Source organism: Trachurus japonicus, chromosome 13, assembly GCF_045865225.1.
Source record: "Trachurus japonicus isolate A0001 chromosome 13, Traja_1.0".
NCBI lineage: Eukaryota > Metazoa > Chordata > Actinopteri > Carangiformes > Carangidae > Trachurus > Trachurus japonicus.
This window is the reverse complement of record NC_140919.1, coordinates 20,342,250-20,362,757: the sequence shown is the minus strand read 5'-3', so window position 1 is coordinate 20,362,757 and position 20,508 is coordinate 20,342,250. Positions and strand designations below refer to the sequence as shown.

The window sequence follows — 20,508 nt, the reverse complement described above, 5'->3', positions numbered from 1 at the left end:
CATCAAATTGACAGCTGAATTTAATTTAAATACAGTATTAAGCCGTTCAATGATACACAGAAACAGTCAGATGGACTGAGCATTGAAAACACTCCATAAAATAATCTAAACGTAAAGTAAATCTGATGCTTGCCTAAGCAAAGGAGGAAATCGGAGGGAGATTACTATGTTGTTCCTAATCGACACTCTTTGGTAGATGTTCATTGGACCAATCGGTGCGGAGGGGGGCGGGGTCTGCGGCAAATGAACAGGCAGTGAGCTGCGGCGCCAGAGGAGAGCAGCAGAGGGAGAGACTGCACACATCCATCCATCCATCCCTGCCGTGCAACGTTTATCGGTAAGAGCCGTTTTATGCAATAACCTACAGCCGGTTCACTCACAAACCATAATACTACTGATTTCTGTGAATAACCTGTCAGGACGAGAAATCTCAGCTGATCAGCCTTTGCAAGATCCCTCACATGAAATGTCTGTTTTCTGAGTTTGTCATAGAATATATTTTTTTTATGAGGGTCTAGGAATTTGTAGGTGTGATAGGTGTTTTTTTCTTTCTTTCTTTTTGGAATAGTGTACAATGACTTTGATCCTATGATCAACATGTGTGGGTTCTTGATAAGGGGGCGGGTGGAGACGCACACCGGAGCCAAATAGCCTATATTTCTTCTAAGCCTATATTGATTAAAGCTGTTATACCCGCGTGTCCACCACCCAGGTTTGCTTTCTTTTGTCGATGGTGTATGATATAGTGTTTGTTTTTGTTGTTTTTATTTATTTATTTATTTTTTGTTGTTGTTTGTACTGAAACCAGCTTAGGCATTGCGGTGTGGTTCTTGTCCTTGAAATACTGGCAAAGGCGCAGTGAGTGAATGTGTGTGAATTAATGAGGCAGATTGTAGTAGCCTGGTCCTACCCTATCCCCACCCCACACACACACACACACACACAGAGAGAGAGAGAGAGAGAGAGAGAGAGAGAGACCAGTACACCACTTATTATTCCTTCATGCAGGTCTGTATTTGAATATAGCCTATATATGTACGTGTGTGTGGGGAGAGTGGGTTTGGTAAGAATTCATGAAGAACAGCTGGTTCAGGCAGTTTACATGAGATACATCTTTTGTAATCCAAAGCTATCTTGCAATTATCACAGGAATCCTATGGTTAACATTTTAGAAAAATATAAATACCAGGGAAATGATTAATAAATAAAAGGAGGCCTATGTATAAACCAGTTGTCCTTAGACCACATGAATCCCACTCACAAAATTGTCCATTGTCAAATAGCTTTTAAATTGGGAATACTAAAGCATTCACAACAATAAACAACCCAGTGTTTCTCATGTCTCATTTGCTCAATCCATCTATGATCTCTTTATCCCTGCAACTAAGATAATGACCTGCTAAATCCTCATTGAAGCCCAGGCTTGAAGCAGCTCCATATTTAGAAAAAACAGTATCCCTTTCAGTCATAATCTAAATGTATTAATCCCATATGCATCTAAATCACTGGTTAATCTCTGCAGATGTGTGGCCTACTTTTTCATCCTCATGCCTTCCTATGGCATGTGCCTGTGTGCATGTGTGCGTGCGTGCATGCGTGTGTGTGTTCTGCCTATTCCCAGGGAGAACTGCATTAATTGCGTTTCAATAATTAAATGTCTTTCAAATCAGCCTAACAAAACAAAATGAGCAAGAAAGGGAGAAGCTCTGTGCGGTGTGCATTTGCTGAGGTGTGCATGTTTGTAACCTTATATATCTACGTTCATGTGCAGGAGTGTTGATGTGTTCCTGTCAGGTACTGTACATGTTCTACTGTGGGAATAAGAAAGGGGATCTGCAGTTGTTTACTCTATAATGTTATTGATCTGTCGATTGATTGGAGGCATCTGTATATTTTCTCAAGAACCAAGCCTGTTATGTGCAGCCATATCAAGTAGAAGATCAAGTTTTAAATCTGTCTTTGCCCTGACATAAATTTTCTCCCCTTGGTGTCTGAATTTACTGAAGACGCAGTAGAACAAAAGGCTGGCAGAGATCAGCATAGAAAAAACTGCTTATTTGTTTTCCAGAAACCAAATTGAAACACATGAAAAGGGAACAGAAAAATAGTATGACTGTTTAGATTATGTAGCAAATTTCAAATATCTAATTAAAAACATAGAGGAAGATGGGTAAAAAATAAAATCAGCTTCTTCTTTTTTTTTCTTTCTCTTTTCTCTTCACTTTCAAAATAAATGCACACACTGAGCCGCACCGCCCGCACATATCAGCTGGTTTGTCCCCTGCACATTCTGCTGCAGCAAAGACACAGGGGGATTAGTTTGTACCTGGCCAGATAGGAGGATGAGAGAGCACAGAGAATAGGGTCAGGAGTTACACAGAGGGAGAGAGGAAATAACAAGAATAGAAATGCATTGGCTATTTGAATTGGGTAGTGCAGCTTCAAAAAGAAAAATACATTAACGGTGGGAGAAAATATAACATTAATTTTGATATATTCGGAAAATCATAAAATATACTATATCATTTGATAAAGTCGGCTAAGATCTTGAGTTATCTTTGCAGTACCGTTTTGCAGGGGTGGATATGAAATTCTTTACAAAGGTTTACACTTAGGGAAATGTAGTACGATTTCACGTCAAAAACATTTACACACATGTACCCTGGGGTCTCGAACTGTCGATTAATTGATGGCATTGAAGGTTAGACGAACAGTGTAGAGCAGGACCAATGAGAGAGAGGGAGAGAGAGAGAGAGAACGACGGATCTGTGAAGTGGTAGAAGTGATTTGGTAATACCTATATTTTCCCTCTGTTCTACACCTCAAATACCAAATCAAGTTGAATTATTCTCCTGATTATCTCACTTGTCACTGTCATTGTCTCGCTCAGTCTTAATCTCAGTTTTTATACCTGTTCTCCGGCGAACCCCCCACCTCCCTGAGGCGAGCACAATAATCACAGTTAAGTTAGTGAACAACCTAAACAGCCTCATTATCACCCTGTTGTCTCCACCTCAGCCTCTTCCCCTGGCTATCATTTCTTTTTCAGCATTGTCCGCCGTGTCTCCCTCTCGTACGTCTGTTACACCTCCAAAAACACACACACACACACACACCTATACACACATATCCCCCACAGGACTGGTTTATAATGACCTTTCCTGTGCTCCAGTGTATCCTCAGTCTTTAGTCCATTTGAAAAAACCTTCCAGGCTTTTCACTTTTACCACTGACCCCAAATAGAGGCCGATCCAATTACAGCTCAAATCTCCTAAACTGCACTCCCACAGCACCGTGTGTGTGTCTGTATATGTGTGTGTGTGTGTGTGTGTGTGTGTGTGTGTGTGTGTGTGTGTGTGTGTGTGTGTGTGTCTCTTTCTGATGCCGAGAAAAGAAAGAGATGCTGTTGAGTGTGTCTTGGCAGAGTGCGGGGAGCAGTCGACCATCTTGCAATGCTATGCAGGGGGTCGTTCGATAACATTGGCTCAGAGTCAGAGCAGGAATTTGCATGGAAGTTGCCTCTATTCATCTCTTCAGTGCTCTTTCTTTCTCTGTCCATCTGTCCACTTGTCTTTATTTATGTTTTTTTTAAAATTCTATTCCTATGTGTCCTTGTTTTTGATGGTTCCTGTGTCCATTTGCCTTTTCGCATTCCTCTCTCTCTCTCTCTCTCTCTCTCTCTCTGTTTGTCTGTCTTTTTTACCTCTTTATCTCTCCCTCTCCCTCTGGGTGTCTCTGTTAGCAGGGATTAATAAAGGGTTGTTAACCTTTGTTTGCCCTCTGTGGAGTGTACAGTGAGCATCCTGGGACTTCAGGCAGGTTCCATGGCACATTATGTCATTTTCTAACAAGAGGTTGAATGAGCTAAGGTAGTAAGCTGAGGATGGGCTGTAGATAGGCAATTTTGTCTGCCACTGGTATGGAGATAAACTGCAGGGATCAAATTTAAATGTAGCAGAGGTAATCACAGTCACATTGGACTACTGGATATGTGTGTGTGTGTGTGTGTGTTGTAGCGTAACCGTACATCCCAGATTACAAAGTAACAAAGGAATGACATAAAAAGTCTTAAATTGCATACGTATGTGACAAAATAGTTATTGATATAAACTGTGTGTTAAAGCAGAAGTAAGTGGTCCGGTCGTTTTCGCTAATGCTGCGTTCCAGGCAGGCTTTTGAAATCGTAAATTACAGCTTCAAGTCACAACTTACGACTTTGTAGCGTTTCAGGCAACCCACTCGTGTTTTTCCGATGACCGGTGAAAGTCACTATAACGGCCACTCGTAACTTCCGACCGGTGAACTCGTACCAGATCGAACTGGTACCACTTCACGGTCGGAAAAATACGAGTTTCCTTGAACGCACCATAACAGTCCTCGTCCCTACGTCACCACATTCACGGCGTTCCTTGGCTGCACACACAGCCCTGCATGCCGTTCTCTCTCCTCATTGGATAAAAACTGTAGGATACGATAAATGTTTTCTCTTCGGCTCAGAGCAGAGCAGAGGGACTGAGAGACCCGTGTTTCAGTCCAAACACTCTATGTAAGTGATTGCTGTCGGAAGATATAACTATTTAAAGCAGATATCAGTGGAATGTTTTTGTTAATATAAGTCCTAAATAGTCCTATTTTCCGTCAGCAATCACTTAGCCTACATGAAGTATTTCAGCCTAAACACGAGTCTCTCCGTCACTCTGCTCTGCTGTAACCCGAGGAGAAAATTTTCCTTGTGGGATACGTGTTATCCAATGAGGGGAGAGAACGGCATGAAGGGCTGTGTGTGCAGCCAAGGGATGCGCGTGAATGTGGTGACGTAGCACGAGGACCAATTGATGCCTGACAAGGGCGGGGGCTGCTAACTCATGGTGCGTTCAAGGAAACTCGTACTTTGTGTTTTTCCTTCCTGTGAAGTCATACCAGATCGATCTGGTACGAGTTCACGGGTCGGAAGTTACGAGTGGCCGTTATAGGGAACTTTCACAGACAACAGGACGGTAAAAACACGAGCTACGGGTTACCTGGAACGCTACCAAGTCGTAGTTGTGACTTGAAGCTGTAACTTACGGTTTCAAAAGCCTGCCTTGAACACAGCATTAGCCGAAACGGCCGTGCCACTGATATCTGCTTTAAGACTTATATTAACACAAATATATCACTTACTTAGCAGTCTATTGTTTTTTAATGGTTCTTAGCTCCACAGGTGCTAATGGATATTTCCACAACAAGCACCAGAGACCCCAGGTTTTGTTCCATTGTTGTGGGTGTGCCTGAGATCTAGAAACCTTATGGGTTACTTTGCAAATCAGTCTCTGCTCTGTTATTGATACCCGTCACATGTACTGTAGAGTTTTAGTTATTCAGCTCTGAGCCTCTTGAATCAATCAGGGTTTCTCTTCCCCAGAAGTGGCCCTGTGTATTGCAGCACATATCTCGTGTTGCCTTCTAAATTACAGAAAAGAAATTATATCTGTAACGCATTTCACACTTGATTATAATTTCCCATGCATGAGGACATTTAATTCATGGAATTGGCTACTTTACAAATTAAATGTTGTAAATGAGCCAATCCTGAAGTTACTGGGGAGGCGGCTTCTCCTTAACTCGGTGAATCCCCTTGGATTTTATTGTCCAGTGAAATGTGATCTGGCCCAAGCTGGCTGGGTCTTAAATAAGATTTAACCAGTGTGAAATAATGCTTCTGTTTGCAGCATGCGATGAAGTGTATTTACAACCAGTAGCTGCTGGTGTAGGTATAACCTCTGGCAGCTGGTTAGCTTTTATACCTCCATCAATGTCAAAATTGTCCCGTTGACACTTGGTTAAAGCTTTTTCACAGAGGGCGTTTTGACATTTCACAGAAGGCAAAGCACAGGTGTAAATAATAAATGACTGATGGCTGAATTCCATTTAGCAGCTTCAGTTTCAGGGTTGTGGTACTGTGCGTGCTGGCTCACTGTCACACTGCCATGTCTTACTGGGATGCTCGAATAGAAAATGCCATCATTAGTCTAGCTAGTAATACCTGTGCTTTTTCACACTGTAGTCGAGTCAAAATGTCTGTGTATTGGCCTACTGGAAAAGAGTCTTGTTAATTAAACACCAGCAGCAAAATTAAACTTCACCATTCGCAGAAACACTGAAAAAGTACAGTTGCCTTGGGTCTGCTGGTACATAAATGTCCTAGTTTACTGTTCTGATCTCTGGGCTTCCTTGGTGATGAAACGGGTGTTACATTTTATCCTAAGATTTACAGTTGAATTAAAAACGTAATTCACTGAAGACACGTTTTGGTTATTTAGGAATTTCTTCAAAGGTAAATGATAATATTGTTTTGCTCTTTCTCTCACACACACAACAGAATTTTTATATTTTTGAAAAAGGAAAAGACCTGTGTGAATATCGTAGCAGTAATCTTTGCTCTGGGGGAGTGGTTGTGCACTGCTTTTGAAAATGTTAAACCTTTTGTCTAAATGATTAGCATGCACAGTGTAAAATAATTTTCCTCTACAGAATCGTGTTCAAAAGGCACGATGGTTAATTAATAATCATCTTTAAATTATAAATGAAAAGTAAAACTTTAATTTCCACCACATTTTTCTCATTCTGTTGCATTTTGCAGTTGTACCATTACATTTTTTGCTGTAACTGACTTTTTCATCCATTATAATTTAAAACTACACAAGTGGATCACCCCCTCCTGAGTACTTTAACATCGCTGGCTCCAGACGAGTAAACTAGATACATAAATCACATCAATGGGTACCTCCGCAGTGAATATGATGCACAAACCAAATTGTAAAACAGTTAAACTACAGATGAAAGTGTTGCATTGTTTTTGACCAGAATTTGCTGCTTCATAGGATCCATCACTACCCATTTAGCCGAGTAGTTACTGTTGCCTGAGTGCAACAGTAGGTCCAAATCAGGGGTGAGAGCCGAGCAGACAACTTGACTGATGAATTAGATTCTTTACTGTTCACAGTAACGTTAAGTCCCCACCTGCTAATGGAGTTTAGTGCCTCCTTTCTCCTGGACTGAAATGGAGTGATAGGCCCTGCCTACTGTTGGGCTTTATTACAGCATCCCTCTGTAAATTTTCTGCTTGGAAGAGTCTCCACCTCAGCGGGTGAGCAAGTGGTGAGAGGCGAGTGTCTAATCAAACACAGGGAGCGAGACACTCACAGAGACGTGTGTGTGTGTGTGATTTGAGATCCACGACAGAGGGTTCATGTATGTTTGATCATCCTTAGCGTGAGCATGCATGTGTTTTAGTCGGTGCAAGATCAGAACAATACGTAGAAAGCGGCCACTGTGGTGCCTTTCGGGAAAACTTGAAACTCAAACTCATGAATGATAAACGGACCCCGCTGCCTTTGTGTTGCAAAAGGCTTTTTAAGTTCAGATATATTCATGGTGAAATCATGCCAGATAACCCTGCCTCTCTCGACAGAGCGTCCGCACGGCAGAAGGTTTCACGGCCGTGGAGATAATGATGGACAAGATTCTCTGCAGTTTTTTTCCCAGAGGGCTAGTCCTCGATGAAATGGGATGTTAGCACTTTCAGAGAATTTCATCAAAGCACCTATGAGCTTCAGCAGTGTGGAAGTGTACTCAGTCTAAGCGAACCAGTGTGATTTGTGCTGGCAAAGGAAATATAGTTGAGGGACTTTGCTACCGCTCCATAGTGATCACTTCCAGAGCACAAGAAGAAGTAAGTGTATATGTGCGTGTGTGCATACGCATGTGTGTGTCTGTGTGTGTGTGCAAGACAATGTCAGAGAGTGCATTAAGTGACAGAACTGGAGCTGGTGTGAAGAGTTCCTGCAAAGAGAGGAGTTATGTGAGACAGAAAATGCTGAGTGGTGTATGAAAGGAGGAAAGAGAGTTTATCTGCCTATACGGAAGGAGGAAGATACTGTATCTTTTAAGGGTAAAAATTCTTTTCTGTCAGCTTGGCAAAACGAAAAATGTCCATCACTTGCAGTTGCCTTGGTAACCTTGGCTTGGAAGTGTGTGTGGAAACGTGCTCCTCAAAGTGTGTGTGTGTGTGCCTTGTGGATTTGAACCATGAATGAGGATGTTCATGTTTAATAAATTCCCCCTGGCCTCCGAAGCGTGCCGTCTCAAGGTGTTGGGTTTAAATGGCAGTAAGGATTAACGTACGTGCTGCGGATTTGGATGACGTCACGTTTTAATTGTCCAAAATGTCAAATGCCGATCTATTCTGTCTGAGAATTAGGATTACACAAAGAGATTAAAGGCAGCTTTTAAAGGCCAGTGAGTTTAATTGCATGGAATTAATCAAGTTGTCAGGATTAAACTCTTGCAACTCAAACCATGAGAGATTTTCTGACATATTCACTTCTTTCAGTCACGAGAGAACATGTAATAGCCAGGTGTTGGGTTCCCGTACCTGGGAAACCCACCTGAGTAGATCAGAGCCAACAGTTAGGCTCATAGTCATCACCGGTCAGCCAAACTGGCAAAGTGTGGGATCCCCTTGCAGACAGCGTGCCGCAACTCAAAAGGTCAGAATGGTGTCACCGTTACAAGTAAAAGCCAGCCACCCATGGTGTTATTATCCACTCACACATGCACACTTGCACACAGACACACACGCAGGTGCTCACACAACGATGCTCCACACTACTTTCCCTGGCTTAACTGCATGGCTGGGTCTTTCCTTACAGAGAGCGGGGCCGTCTGTCTCAGAAAAGTTCAGCTCCCACAGCTCAGAAGGTCAGGAACATTACCTCCATTTACATCTCTGCCAGCCCGCCCCCTCCTTTCCCTCAGCCTTTCTTGCTCTCTCTGGATCTCTCTCTCTCCCTCTCTCTCACACTCTCTCCAGAACGTCTGACTCACAGCACAACATGTGAGAGCAGGTGAACACACGTGACTAACGGTACATTCATGGCAATATATCAGGCTTGTGCCCTTGGGTGTCTTTTGATTTTTCTGGTTACATCTATTTAAAGTTGGGCATCATTTCCAAAGCTTAGGCTATAGCCTGCCAACAACGATGATACCGAATGACTCAAATCTACCTTAATATTTGATCAAATGAAGCATCTTGCAACATTTCTTTTTATCATAATTATTCTATTTTATAGGCAGTATATTTTTATAGAATTTAATTGGATTTGAAAAGACGTAGATAAGCAACAGCCATTAATTATCCTTTAAATATGAGCAAGGTGATCAGATTGTACCCAGTCACTGCAAAAACCGAAGCTGTGACTGTGAGATAATGAATCACATAATTGGCTCGCATGGACAAATAAAATGCAAGTGTCAAGAAACTTTGTGAACAGGAAATAAAAATTTTCATTGGCTGACTCAAGCAGATGCAAATCCAACAGGCAGTTGTCAAAAGCAATTTGTCAGAATACTTACGGATGGAGAACAAACATGATGAGATCTCGATTGTCAGTTTAGAGGGACGCAGAGTGGAAGTGGCGTGTTGTTATGTGTGGTTTGCAAGTGAATGAGGAGTCGTATTTAAACGCTTATACGGTAACTGCAGCTCATTGCGAAATGCTTGTGGGGACGGTTCACAGCCTGTTCAACCATGAAGTATCACTTTAAGGATAAGGGTCGCGATAACAAGTATTTTTTGTAACCATGAAAAGACTTCAACCTACCCCGTGTCTCACATATTAAATATCTTATATTATATTTCTCATTGAATATTGTTAATATGTCATCATATAAACTTTGCTAAATCCTTTACTTTACTTTGGGCAAATATACTTTCACATACATTGTACTACTTTCTGGAGACTGTTTACAGCTGCAGATTTGGTGTTGTACTGAACATTGGGCTTATTATATAAGTGTATGTACTAAGTCTAGATAGGGGCCATTTTCACAGTAATGATGGAGACAGTCATACAGCAGAACAATGTGGTTTATTTGTATGATTCAAATAGTCTTTAAGCAACAATGGAGGTCTGTTACACGGAGGAAAAAGCCACGCCAGGCTTTGGACATCACTTGTTAGAGAGATCAGCTTATTGTTGGTCACGTCTTTTCATGGGATTTGATGACAGTGGGAAAAAAAAAAAAAGACAGGGCAGATTTAAAATCATGCGTGCCCTCCGGTCGAGTCGGTTTATTTTGGGAAGGTAAATTGTTTGTCACTTTGGTGGAGCGGAGCATAGGAGAGGGCACTACACAACAGGATGGGGCACTAATTTTCTGGCTGCTGCCCATTGTTAATGTTGTTGACACCACAGTCACCTGCCGTCTCACACATACAGTAGCAGCCAGCAGATTCCAGCCCTGCATGGGACTGCTAATTGAATCCTTTATACAAACTGCACGAGGACAACAGAGACAGCAGAGACACTGCAAAACAAACTGTGTATGTGTTATCTATCATTCCATATCACTCTCGCTCTGCACGCGCACTCGTCATCTTTCTCCATCTTTCTTCCATATATCATTGACTCTCTTTTTCTGTTTGGGCAGCAGAAAACAATGTTGCCTGGCAACAACAGCACCGGAACGATGGTGCAGTGTGTGTGTGTGTGTGTGTGTGTGTGTGTGTGTGTGTGTGTGTAGGCTACATTCCTTGTCATTTTAAAAGGTATAAAAGAAGGGTTAAAGAGACGGAGAAGAAAGTAGAGAGGTGAGAGCGAGGAGGAGATTGATGAGGAAAGATAACATATGGATGAGAGGGAGATGAAAAAGGAGGCAAGAAGTGTGATGGGATGGAAAGATGGGGGGAAGGATGGAGGATGGGGGGAGGTAAAAGGCCTCGACGTAATCAGTCATTCTGTACAGACAGAATCTGGTCCGTTCGTATACAAAGGCTCAAACACACACACACACACACACATCGAGCAAAGCAGATTTTGAGGGAAAGAATCTGATTTAACTCAAGATGATAAGAATGGCCATGAAATATGTATGAGCTCATTTAGCAGATGTGCTCTGAACAGCAATACTGACTGCAGTCAGCAGTACAGCTGTACTTACTGCACATTCTTGTTGGTGATATACTGTCTCGCTGCTTCTCACACTCTCTCGCTGTCTCTTTCTATTCGTTGTTTCTATAACTGTGCACGGCTCGTTTTTAACTCTTAAGTTCTATATTCATGTTTCTTTTTCTGCCTCTTCCTTGACGTCAAAACTGAAATGAATGTGTGACTTTTTCTGAAATCTCACCCCCTCCCTTTTTCACTTTACACCCCCTTTTTTTTTGCAGTTTCCCACAATTTAATGCTATGTTTCTGTGCAATTATAACTTCAATTCAACTAAAAAGTATAATTTGTTACTGGCTGTTTTTTCATTATTGCATTTCTTTGACTGACAGATGTTTTCTGTCTCTCCCTGGTCCTCTGCTGTCTTTTCATCATCCCACATCCCTGTTCTCTCGACTTTCATCTCTGCCTCTCTCCTTTCCAAAATCCCCTTGTCCTTCATCTCTTTTTGCTGCCTTACGCAATAATCTTCTCTACCTTTATCTCCATCTCTGTCTCGCTCTGTCTCTTCTTTCTCTCCCATCTGCAATCCCCCTCTCTACACTTTTGGCTCCATATCCTCCCTAAACTCGCTTTCATCTTCCCTCCATCCTCATGTATTTTCCCTCCTTCCACACACCCCCCATCACTCATTTCCTGTTCCTTCACCCTTTCTCCCCATCCATCCATTCATCTTACTTCTAAACATGTTTTTCCTCCCTCTTTGCCTGATTCACTTTCCCCCCCTTTATCTCTCTCTTCTAATTTCTATTTTTCTTTCCATCCTACCCTTTCCTTTCCACACATCCTTCTGTCACTCAGCTATCTGTGGTCTGTGCTGCGATGTTGATCCTGGACATTTTGTCCCCGCTCCTCCTCCTCTCCATCCTGTTGCCGGGCTACGGTTGCCGGGCGGCGGACATTCCAGAGGACACTACATCAGAGTTCTCGGTCAGACTGTACCACCAGCTGCAGGCGGCGGGGGGTCAGGACAACATCATCTTTTCCCCGCTGAGCGTGGCCGTGGCCCTGGGCATGGTGGAGCTGGGGGCCAGAGGGGCTTCGCTGGAGGAGATCCGACAGACTGTGGGATTCAGCCACCTGCTGCCAGGTCAGACACATGTTCATAAACACAGTCCACTGGCATCAGGGTCAGTGGCGGATGAAAGTGGAGAAGTTGGCTGGCTCCAGATCACAAAGAGTTTTTTTTAATTATTTTTTTATGATCCAGTAAAACTGCTGTTACAATTCGGTTTTTGTTTTTAATGTTTCCCTTGTGATGAACCCCAACCTTAATTAAGTGTAATATTAAATTGCAAGAGTACAATTATATGAACTGATCTTAAAATAGGCCTCACACAACTTGCCCACAAACATACTTGTCCTCACACATAGTGCAATGGGCACTGTTGCGCCGAGCTAAATTCAATTTGCAGAGATTTGCCAAGTGGCTGATAGCCCACATAGTCATTCACTATGACATGTGGGTGTTAATTTCCGAGTTTTACTAAATTTACTCGTAACCTAAAGTATATGCTTAAGCAGTCAAAAGCCAGGTATAATTTAGATTTTAAAAGTATAGTATAGTCATTTATTTATTTATTTTGTCATTTGGTACGCCTTTTTTCAAGGTTGAAACATTTGTTCTATGTTCAAAACTCTATACAGTGAGATATAAAGATGATTGGCCTTAGATAGGAGCTTTTTAAATGTGAATAGATATAACCATAGAGGACACTTCAGATAAATTCCTGCTAAATGCTTCTGAAATTCCAAATTGCGCATCTATTTGAACCTGACAGATATAAAATGTGGTTCAAAAAGGTGCAATTCTTCTTATTCTTATGTGCCCTCTTTATTTATTTGTATCATACAGTACACAGTAATGGTGATGGACACATTTTCTTCACAGCACATCCACACCAAGTATAAATGCATGGGCGTGTGTCACTCTGTTCTCCAGGTGTGGAGTTCTCTTTGCTCCAGAACCTGACAGCAGCTTTGTCGGACGATGACAACCACTATGTGATCCGATTTGCCAATAGCCTCTTCCTGCAGGAAGGAGTCACCTTTAACCCAGAGTTCCTACATCTGATGAGGAAGTATTTCCGGGCTGATGTGGAAACCGTCGACTTCAGTGAATCGGCAGCCGTGGCCGAGCAGATCAACAGCTGGGTGGAGAATCATACAGAGAGTGAGTTTAAGCGTGAGGGTGGGAGAAAGGGAAAGATGTTGATGAAGGGAAGGGAAGGGAAGGGGGGTGGTGGAGTGTTATGAATTCATAATTATTATAATCCCTACCTACTGGGAAATGACATGCAACATTGTCAAAGAGGTTACATCATGGCTTGTTTGATCACATCTTTTTGTGCAAAAACAAAAATTACTGAATATATTTCCAACCCTCAGTTGCACCAGTCTCCGTCCTCATCCTCGTGTTCAACTTCAAAAAACTGCATCTCAGCAGGCACCATCCTATCAGGGTATCACTAATATAGATCCTCATACAGTGTACAAATCTCTCCCTACAGGTAAAATCCGTGAGCTGCTCTCAGCCGAGGATTTCAGCAGCGTGACCCGATTGACCCTCGTGAACGCCGTCTACTTCAGGGGCTCCTGGAAAAACCAGTTCAGGCCAGAGAACACCAGAACCTTCTCCTTCAGCAGAGACGACGGCTCCGAAGTCCAAACCCTCATGATGTACCAACAGGGAGACTTCTACTACGGTAGGCAGGGTTGAGCTGCCTGTGAATTATACTTGTGGCTCTTTTTCTGGAGCCGTTGAGTTTCAGCTCACATTTCCTGGGGTTATTTAAAATGTTAATCTTAGATCTAAAATATTCATATTTGGAGCGTTATTCCCAGGAAAGGCTTGTCTTTTCTGCTCACTGAGCTCTGCCGCTAAAATTCTCTTCACTTTGCACAAACTCCTTTCGTATGTCTGTTTGATTTAGTAGTGTGTTTTGAAGACAATTTTGTTAGTGCCATAGAACATTAGCTGTACTTTGACAGTCTGTGTTAAGTCTTGTAGTACTATATTACCACTTGTAAGTTGCTTTAGATAAAAACATCTGCCAAATGAATAAATGTAAAACCCAATATATATATTAGCTTTTACTAATCGAGTCAGACACTTCATGGGACATGCAGTACTTCCATTTCCACTGAGTTTGTGTTTTCTGTTCGTTTTTATCAATGTCTGCTTCTAATTGTATTGTAGGATGTCATATTTTGTCAGCTGCTACACTGATTTTCACACATTTCGTTAATTTTAGGGTAGTGAAGGCACTGTGAATTTCCATCTCTTTTAGAAAAGACTTCTTGCTTGTCTGCAATTTAACAGTTGGTCATTAAATTTTCACAAACAGCATGCACATTGCAGAACATTTGTTTTGAAAGGGAAAACCCTTTCAAAGGGTCAAATTACTGAAACAACAAATACTTTTGTGCGTAAATGTCTCTCAACTGATTCATCTTCCAATTATTATTCTGAATATTTAACTCGTTGTTATACAAGCACCCAAAATCTTAGAGCCCAAGATGACATCTTTCAAATGCTTGTTTTGTTAGATTAAGAGTCCAAAATGAGTTTAAACTGACGGTGATACAAAACAGAAACAGCATGCATCTCAACCTACTCATGCACTTATACAGTATTTCAGTTTACTGTGAAAATCTATGCTTTAGGTTTTCTATACCTTTAAGGACAATCAATTTAAGTCTTTATTTGGCTGGTCTGAGTTGGCTGCAATGTGTGTGTCAGATATTGGTGCATTTTGTGTCTTGCCAACACTGTAAGGTGCAAGACTCCTGCAGGTTGGCTATAATGCTTTTACATCTGAATGATTCCAGCCTGGTTGAGCATGCAGTCAATTTTTTGTCTGATGTTCTGCCAAAGCCAGTTACATCATATACTTACTGTGCTGTTGCTAAAGTTGGTGCACTTCAGTTATTTTGTTGCATGCATCTGTATGTGTGCAGTTAGACTCCTACATAATGTTCAGAGGATACACACATGGGATGTGGGAGCTGGTGTGTTGAGTGTGGTGTGTGCACGTGTGGATGTGTGTGCCGCAGAACAGGGACAGGTCTTTGGGGAGAAGGTTTGCGTTTGCATTTTCATTTTTGAAACGCAATCATGTTGGTTAAGTAAAATGATTGGGGACACCACACCCCATTCTCTGCTGCAACGATGCCTCATTCTGCATCAGCAACCCCTACACAGACTGCTAAGTTAATGACGGATGATCAGCCTTTTGTCATAATTTTCCTTTTAAAGCAGCTTCAAAAGAAACGAAAATCGTGCAAAGAGTGGGTTCAACACTGGCCCCTTTAATTGCTCTATAAGCTCCACTGTAAAACCTTAGTAAGTGGGATAATCTCATATTTAGATTTAAAATCTAGTTGGACTTGTTTTGAGTATAAAAGGATTATCTCATCAGTACTTAGAAATGCTGTCTCACTAAATGAAAGTAAATGTTTCTGGTCTTGTCTTGATTAAAATTTTTATCCAAGGGTTTTGTTTAATTAGATACAAGGGACAAGTCTGTTAAAGATCCACCTCAAGGCTATAAAGATATAACTTCTTAAGAACATAACTCTACAGATGTTTGCAATGTGCATGCTTTTGTTTCTGAATTGGTGACATAGTATATTTGTATCTATGTGTGTGTGGAGGTTGAGTTGTTGATGTAGATGTCGTTAAATGTGTCATGTCTCCTCACCAGGTGAGTTCAGCGACGGCTCCCAGGAAGCCGGTGGTGTGTATCAGGTATTGGAGATGCCCTATGAAGGCGAGGACATGTCCATGATGATCGTTCTGCCTCGACAGGAGGTGCCGCTGGCTTCACTGGAGCCCATCATCAAAGCACCGGTGCTGGAGGAGTGGGCCAACAATGTTAAACGGCAGAAAGTGGAAGTCTACCTCCCGAGGTACACACACACACACACACACACACACACATGTGCATGTACATTATCTTCAGTTTGTGACGTGTTTGTGCCTCAGAAGTTATTCAAGCTGAAAACATGCATTGGCTACTTGAGCATGAAGTCGTGACTGCTTATAGATCTTACCTTCTCTTCCCAGTAAATTTCAATTTCAATTCAGCAGTGGGAAAAAACCATAGAGACAGCTGTATTTTCTTATTTACATCATTAAGTTGCATCCTCTGTCTCTGGAGGTCTCTGTATGATTTGATTAGCGTTGATATAAAATGGTTCATAAAACAGCTTTTTCATTATCACAGATATTTAAGTCAGAGTAACTGTTTTTAGGCAGTTAAACCACTTTGCACTGCAAATATATAAATAAGACATTATGCAATTTACATTTGGCAAGCTCGTGTATACGTAGGAGTGATAAAATTTAAATTACCACCACACAGAGATGGACCCTGATATACCATCCTGTTAAAATATAAGGTTAACCTAACTATAAATCTTCCTGTAATATTTTAGATTTGGAGACACAGAGGCAGATGTGCAGTTCCTGTACATAGACTTGCAACATAAACATAAATGACTACTAAATGTGTGACTGGCCTTTTCAGGTTCAAAGTGGAGCAGAAGATTGACCTGAGGAGCACTCTGCAGGAACTCGGAATAAAGAATATCTTCACCAATGATGCTGATCTCTCCGCCATGACAGGTAATACTGCTGCATTGCAAACAATATATAAAGGACATACATCATTATAAGCACATAAATATAGACGCAAATGGCAAGAGAAGTGAACTCCTTGAAGAGTTTAGCTTAAGAAGTATCATCAGTTTTTTCTGCTCTCTGCAGTGAAGTAGCCTCTGGTACTTTCTAAGGTAACCAAGGTAACTGGCACCGAGAGAGCAGGTCAAACCTGTCACATCAGCCCAGTAAAAAATAGATACAGAGAGAAAGAGAGAGACAAATATATATATGTAGACCCAGAAAAAATGCACGATATTAGTAAGTTGAAATACTCTAGCCTGATGGAGAACAACAGGATCTGACTAAAATGCAAAAAACTCAACACCCTTCATGTTAATTAACAACACTTGAAAGCAGCTTGTTCTCACTAATCAGGTGGAGCCATAGTTTTATATTGTGAAATCTGCAGGCTGTACTTCTGCAGCACATCGTGTATTTGTGAAAAAATCCTGAACTCAACATATACTCACAGGACATGGTCTATGCTGGCAGTTAGGTAGATATTAGACGATATTTTGAAATGTAAATCAATAATTAGGGTAAATAATTGTTGAAGATTTTCTGTCTGAGCAGATATCATCTTTGTTAAAAGAGACTAGTTTGGTTTGTAATGTTGATTTCATTAATATATTGGTATGATGCATATCAGCAAATTCTGTACACTTAGCCTAACATACAGTTTATATGTCATTGTCATTTTACTTTTGTGCAGACTGATTTGTGGTATGTTCACCTCAAAGTTATAATATGTGCTTTTGTGTGTGTGTTTTCCAGATGGTAAAGACTTGTACATTGAGAAGGCAGTACAGAAGGCCTACCTGGAGGTGACTGAGGAGGGGGCCGAGGGAGCCGTTGGGTCAGGTAGACTGACATTTTATTCCTCATCATAATCGTCCTGCTTATTACGTAACATTACATATGGCGGTGTCACGGAATACTGCCCCCTTCTGTCAGCTAATAACACTGCTGATTATCTCCCCAACCTTAATATACTCTGTTGTTTGCAGGAATGATCGCTCTGACCCGGACTCTGGTGCTGTACCCCCAGGTCATGGCTGATCACCCATTCTTCTTTGTCATCAGAAACAGAAGGACAGGTGTGTGTGTGTGTGTGTGTGTGTGTGTGTGTGTAAATGAGTTGCCTACATGTCTTTACATTAATAATACCTATATTTAATATTTATCTGTGTGTGTTTTCTCGTTTTAGGTTCCATCCTCTTCATGGGCAGGGTCATGACCCCTGAAGTCATTGAGCCCAACGACCATGACTTTGACTCCATTTAAACATTAGGAGTCAAAGTCACTCACTCTCAGCCAATCAGATCCTGACGTCATAAATGCTACCTATCCTCTATCTCCATCCTCAGCTGTGTTTTATACTCTTTATGAAAAAAAATATATATAAACGGGATATTACACAATATATTATATATTGAAATATGACATAACAACACATAATGTGACTGTGTTTTGATACTGGAAGCTTTAATCTCTTGGATACAGACATGCAGAAAGGGAAGATTGTAAATATTCTCTCGCAAAGGCTGGTTTGTATATGAGCAAGAAGAGCCCATGATACGTAATCCACGCACAACCCCTTTAAGTTCAGCAGCTTCGTACTCACCTGCGCCCACACAAATAATGCACAAAAATACTTTCTCTCACCTTAAACAAAATTAACTCTTTCTTACTACAGATACAGTATGTGCACACTGTACGTTTAACACCTCAATTACATCCCTGTACATTTGACATTGTGTTCTATATATACATATATATGCTCAGTATTTATTGCGGAATAAACGTGCAGACATTATGTCCTTATACGATGAATCTTAGTAATATATCTGTTCCAGACAGTATTCTAGGCATTTTTTACACTGTAGGCACATGGCTAAACTGCTGATGAACTAATATGCCTTATTACATCTGAGTGGTTGATTAAGCCCCAGCTGGGCATCTCACAGGTGAGCAAAGGAGACTGCGTAACTAAGGCGGGTTGCTATAGAGACGGACTGGAGCATGCAGGCGCACTGAAAAAGATCTGCTGCACTGTTTTGGATGTACATACAGGGAGAAACAGTAACACCAGCCGTATTCAGTCTTTTACTCAATAAAAAGATGAATGTGTTCCCATTGAAAAATGTGTCCTTCTTTATGCATGCAAGTGGTTTTCATCTGTTTTATAAAGATGTTTAATATAAACTGTATTTTCAAAGACAGTAGCTACAGCTAGTATGGGCTGTCCACAGCATTTGGGATGTCATTAATCTGAATGCTAACAGCTAACACAGCTTTAGATTCTGTAATTGAAGGATTTGTTGAGGCTGAAAAACTGCAACGCTTGAAGAGTTTATGAAACTTGTCAAGAAAAAAGTCCAAGCGCCTGAATATACAATGGATTTTATATAATGGCTGTTACAGTTGAACAGCCAACCTTAGGGCAGAAGTTGGCTGTTCAACCGTAACTCATCCTCCCTGGGCAGACAATGTCCTGCCAAGGCATCTTGGAGTAGTTTCAGGCCTGTGGCATCACCTAGCTACCACACGCACCCACACAAGGGAACAGATCATATCACAGAGCAAGGCCAGGATATACTGTGACCAAGGACAAATGCAACCTGCATGTTGATACTGATAAACGAGGAAACCTGTGTATAAAAGATAAGAGTAAATATATATTTTGGATATATGACCATCACCATTTAAATATTCTGCCAAGTGCACATCTTAGCAGTGTAAGTAGTGTCAACACATAAGACATGATTTTTACGTTTAATATGGTTTTTACAATTGTTATGTTTAAACCTAAATCATTTATGATTACATTTTCATGGATGCCACAGAAATTGTTCTATAAATGTATATACTGTACGTATGTGTGTGTGTACACAGAATTGTGCCTCAATAGTCAATGTACTTATTTCCTCCTCTGCCCTTCAGTTGTTAGATTGGCTTGAAACAACTGTCACATCAAAACTAATTAAACATTCATATCACAACAAATGTGTTTATTGCTGCCCGCATAGCACTGGTATGACATAACAATACATAATAACAATAAATTTGAAAATAAACCTTGATAATTACATGCCCAACAGATGTTTCTGCCATTATATGAGCAGAGTGTGCACTGTGGTAAAAGCCACAAAAAGGCACTTTGATGTGACAACTGTCATCAGTTGATTTTTCAGGAATACCAATTATCTGTGACAAGAGTTTCACACCAGATGAAACAGATTGTAAAAGAACAAAACAAGTTAAATAATTTCAATAATAAATAGCAAAAGCAGATACTACTGCAGATGATGACTCAGTCTCAAGGCACCAGATCTGCTAAACATAACATCCTCAGTGCAAAAATCAGTAGGCATCATTTACCTCTGGAATATATATTTTTTTTAAAGAAGAAAAATCTCTCTAGTGTTCCCAGTGTGTTTCAGTGCTGCAGTAGGCTATCTTTAACGCAACAAGCAGCGTTGTAGAGGAACAACAGCTCATGGGTGTAGGAGGTTATTTATAATCTAAATGACTTTCACCAGCTGGTATCATAGCTGTGCCTCATGTCTTCCTTGTGTGCACTGAAAATCTAAATAAATCACATTTATCCTCTGTCACATCAAACAGAAACTACAAGAACTTTGATTCCATATTGGTCATTAATAACATCTGTGTAAAACCCTATCAACCCTAAAAAAAACCCAATAACATCAGCTGCTACTTTTGGACACTACAAATCAAGGTCTCAATGAGAAGAAGAACACCCTCTGCTAGGCCAATAAACACACATTTATTTGCTATTAAAATAAAACAATCTCTATAATATAATATCTATATTCACAAGTGAGATT

The 20,508-nt window shown here is 41.0% G+C and overlaps 1 protein-coding gene across 1 annotated transcript; it reads left to right on the top strand.

The window, feature by feature from the left end:
• Positions 1 to 207: 207 nt before the first annotated feature.
• serpini1 (serpin peptidase inhibitor, clade I (neuroserpin), member 1) lies at positions 208 to 18,801 on the top strand. Its single transcript, XM_085795326.1, has 9 exons — positions 208 to 337; positions 11,794 to 12,082; positions 12,935 to 13,165; positions 13,503 to 13,697; positions 15,699 to 15,903; positions 16,524 to 16,621; positions 17,432 to 17,518; positions 17,665 to 17,754; positions 17,865 to 18,801. Exons 2-9 carry the CDS (start codon positions 11,815 to 11,817, stop codon positions 17,939 to 17,941), a joined length of 1,251 nt encoding a protein of 416 aa, XP_085651452.1. The 5' UTR covers positions 208 to 337; positions 11,794 to 11,814; the 3' UTR covers positions 17,942 to 18,801.
• Positions 18,802 to 20,508: the final 1,707 nt, after the last annotated feature.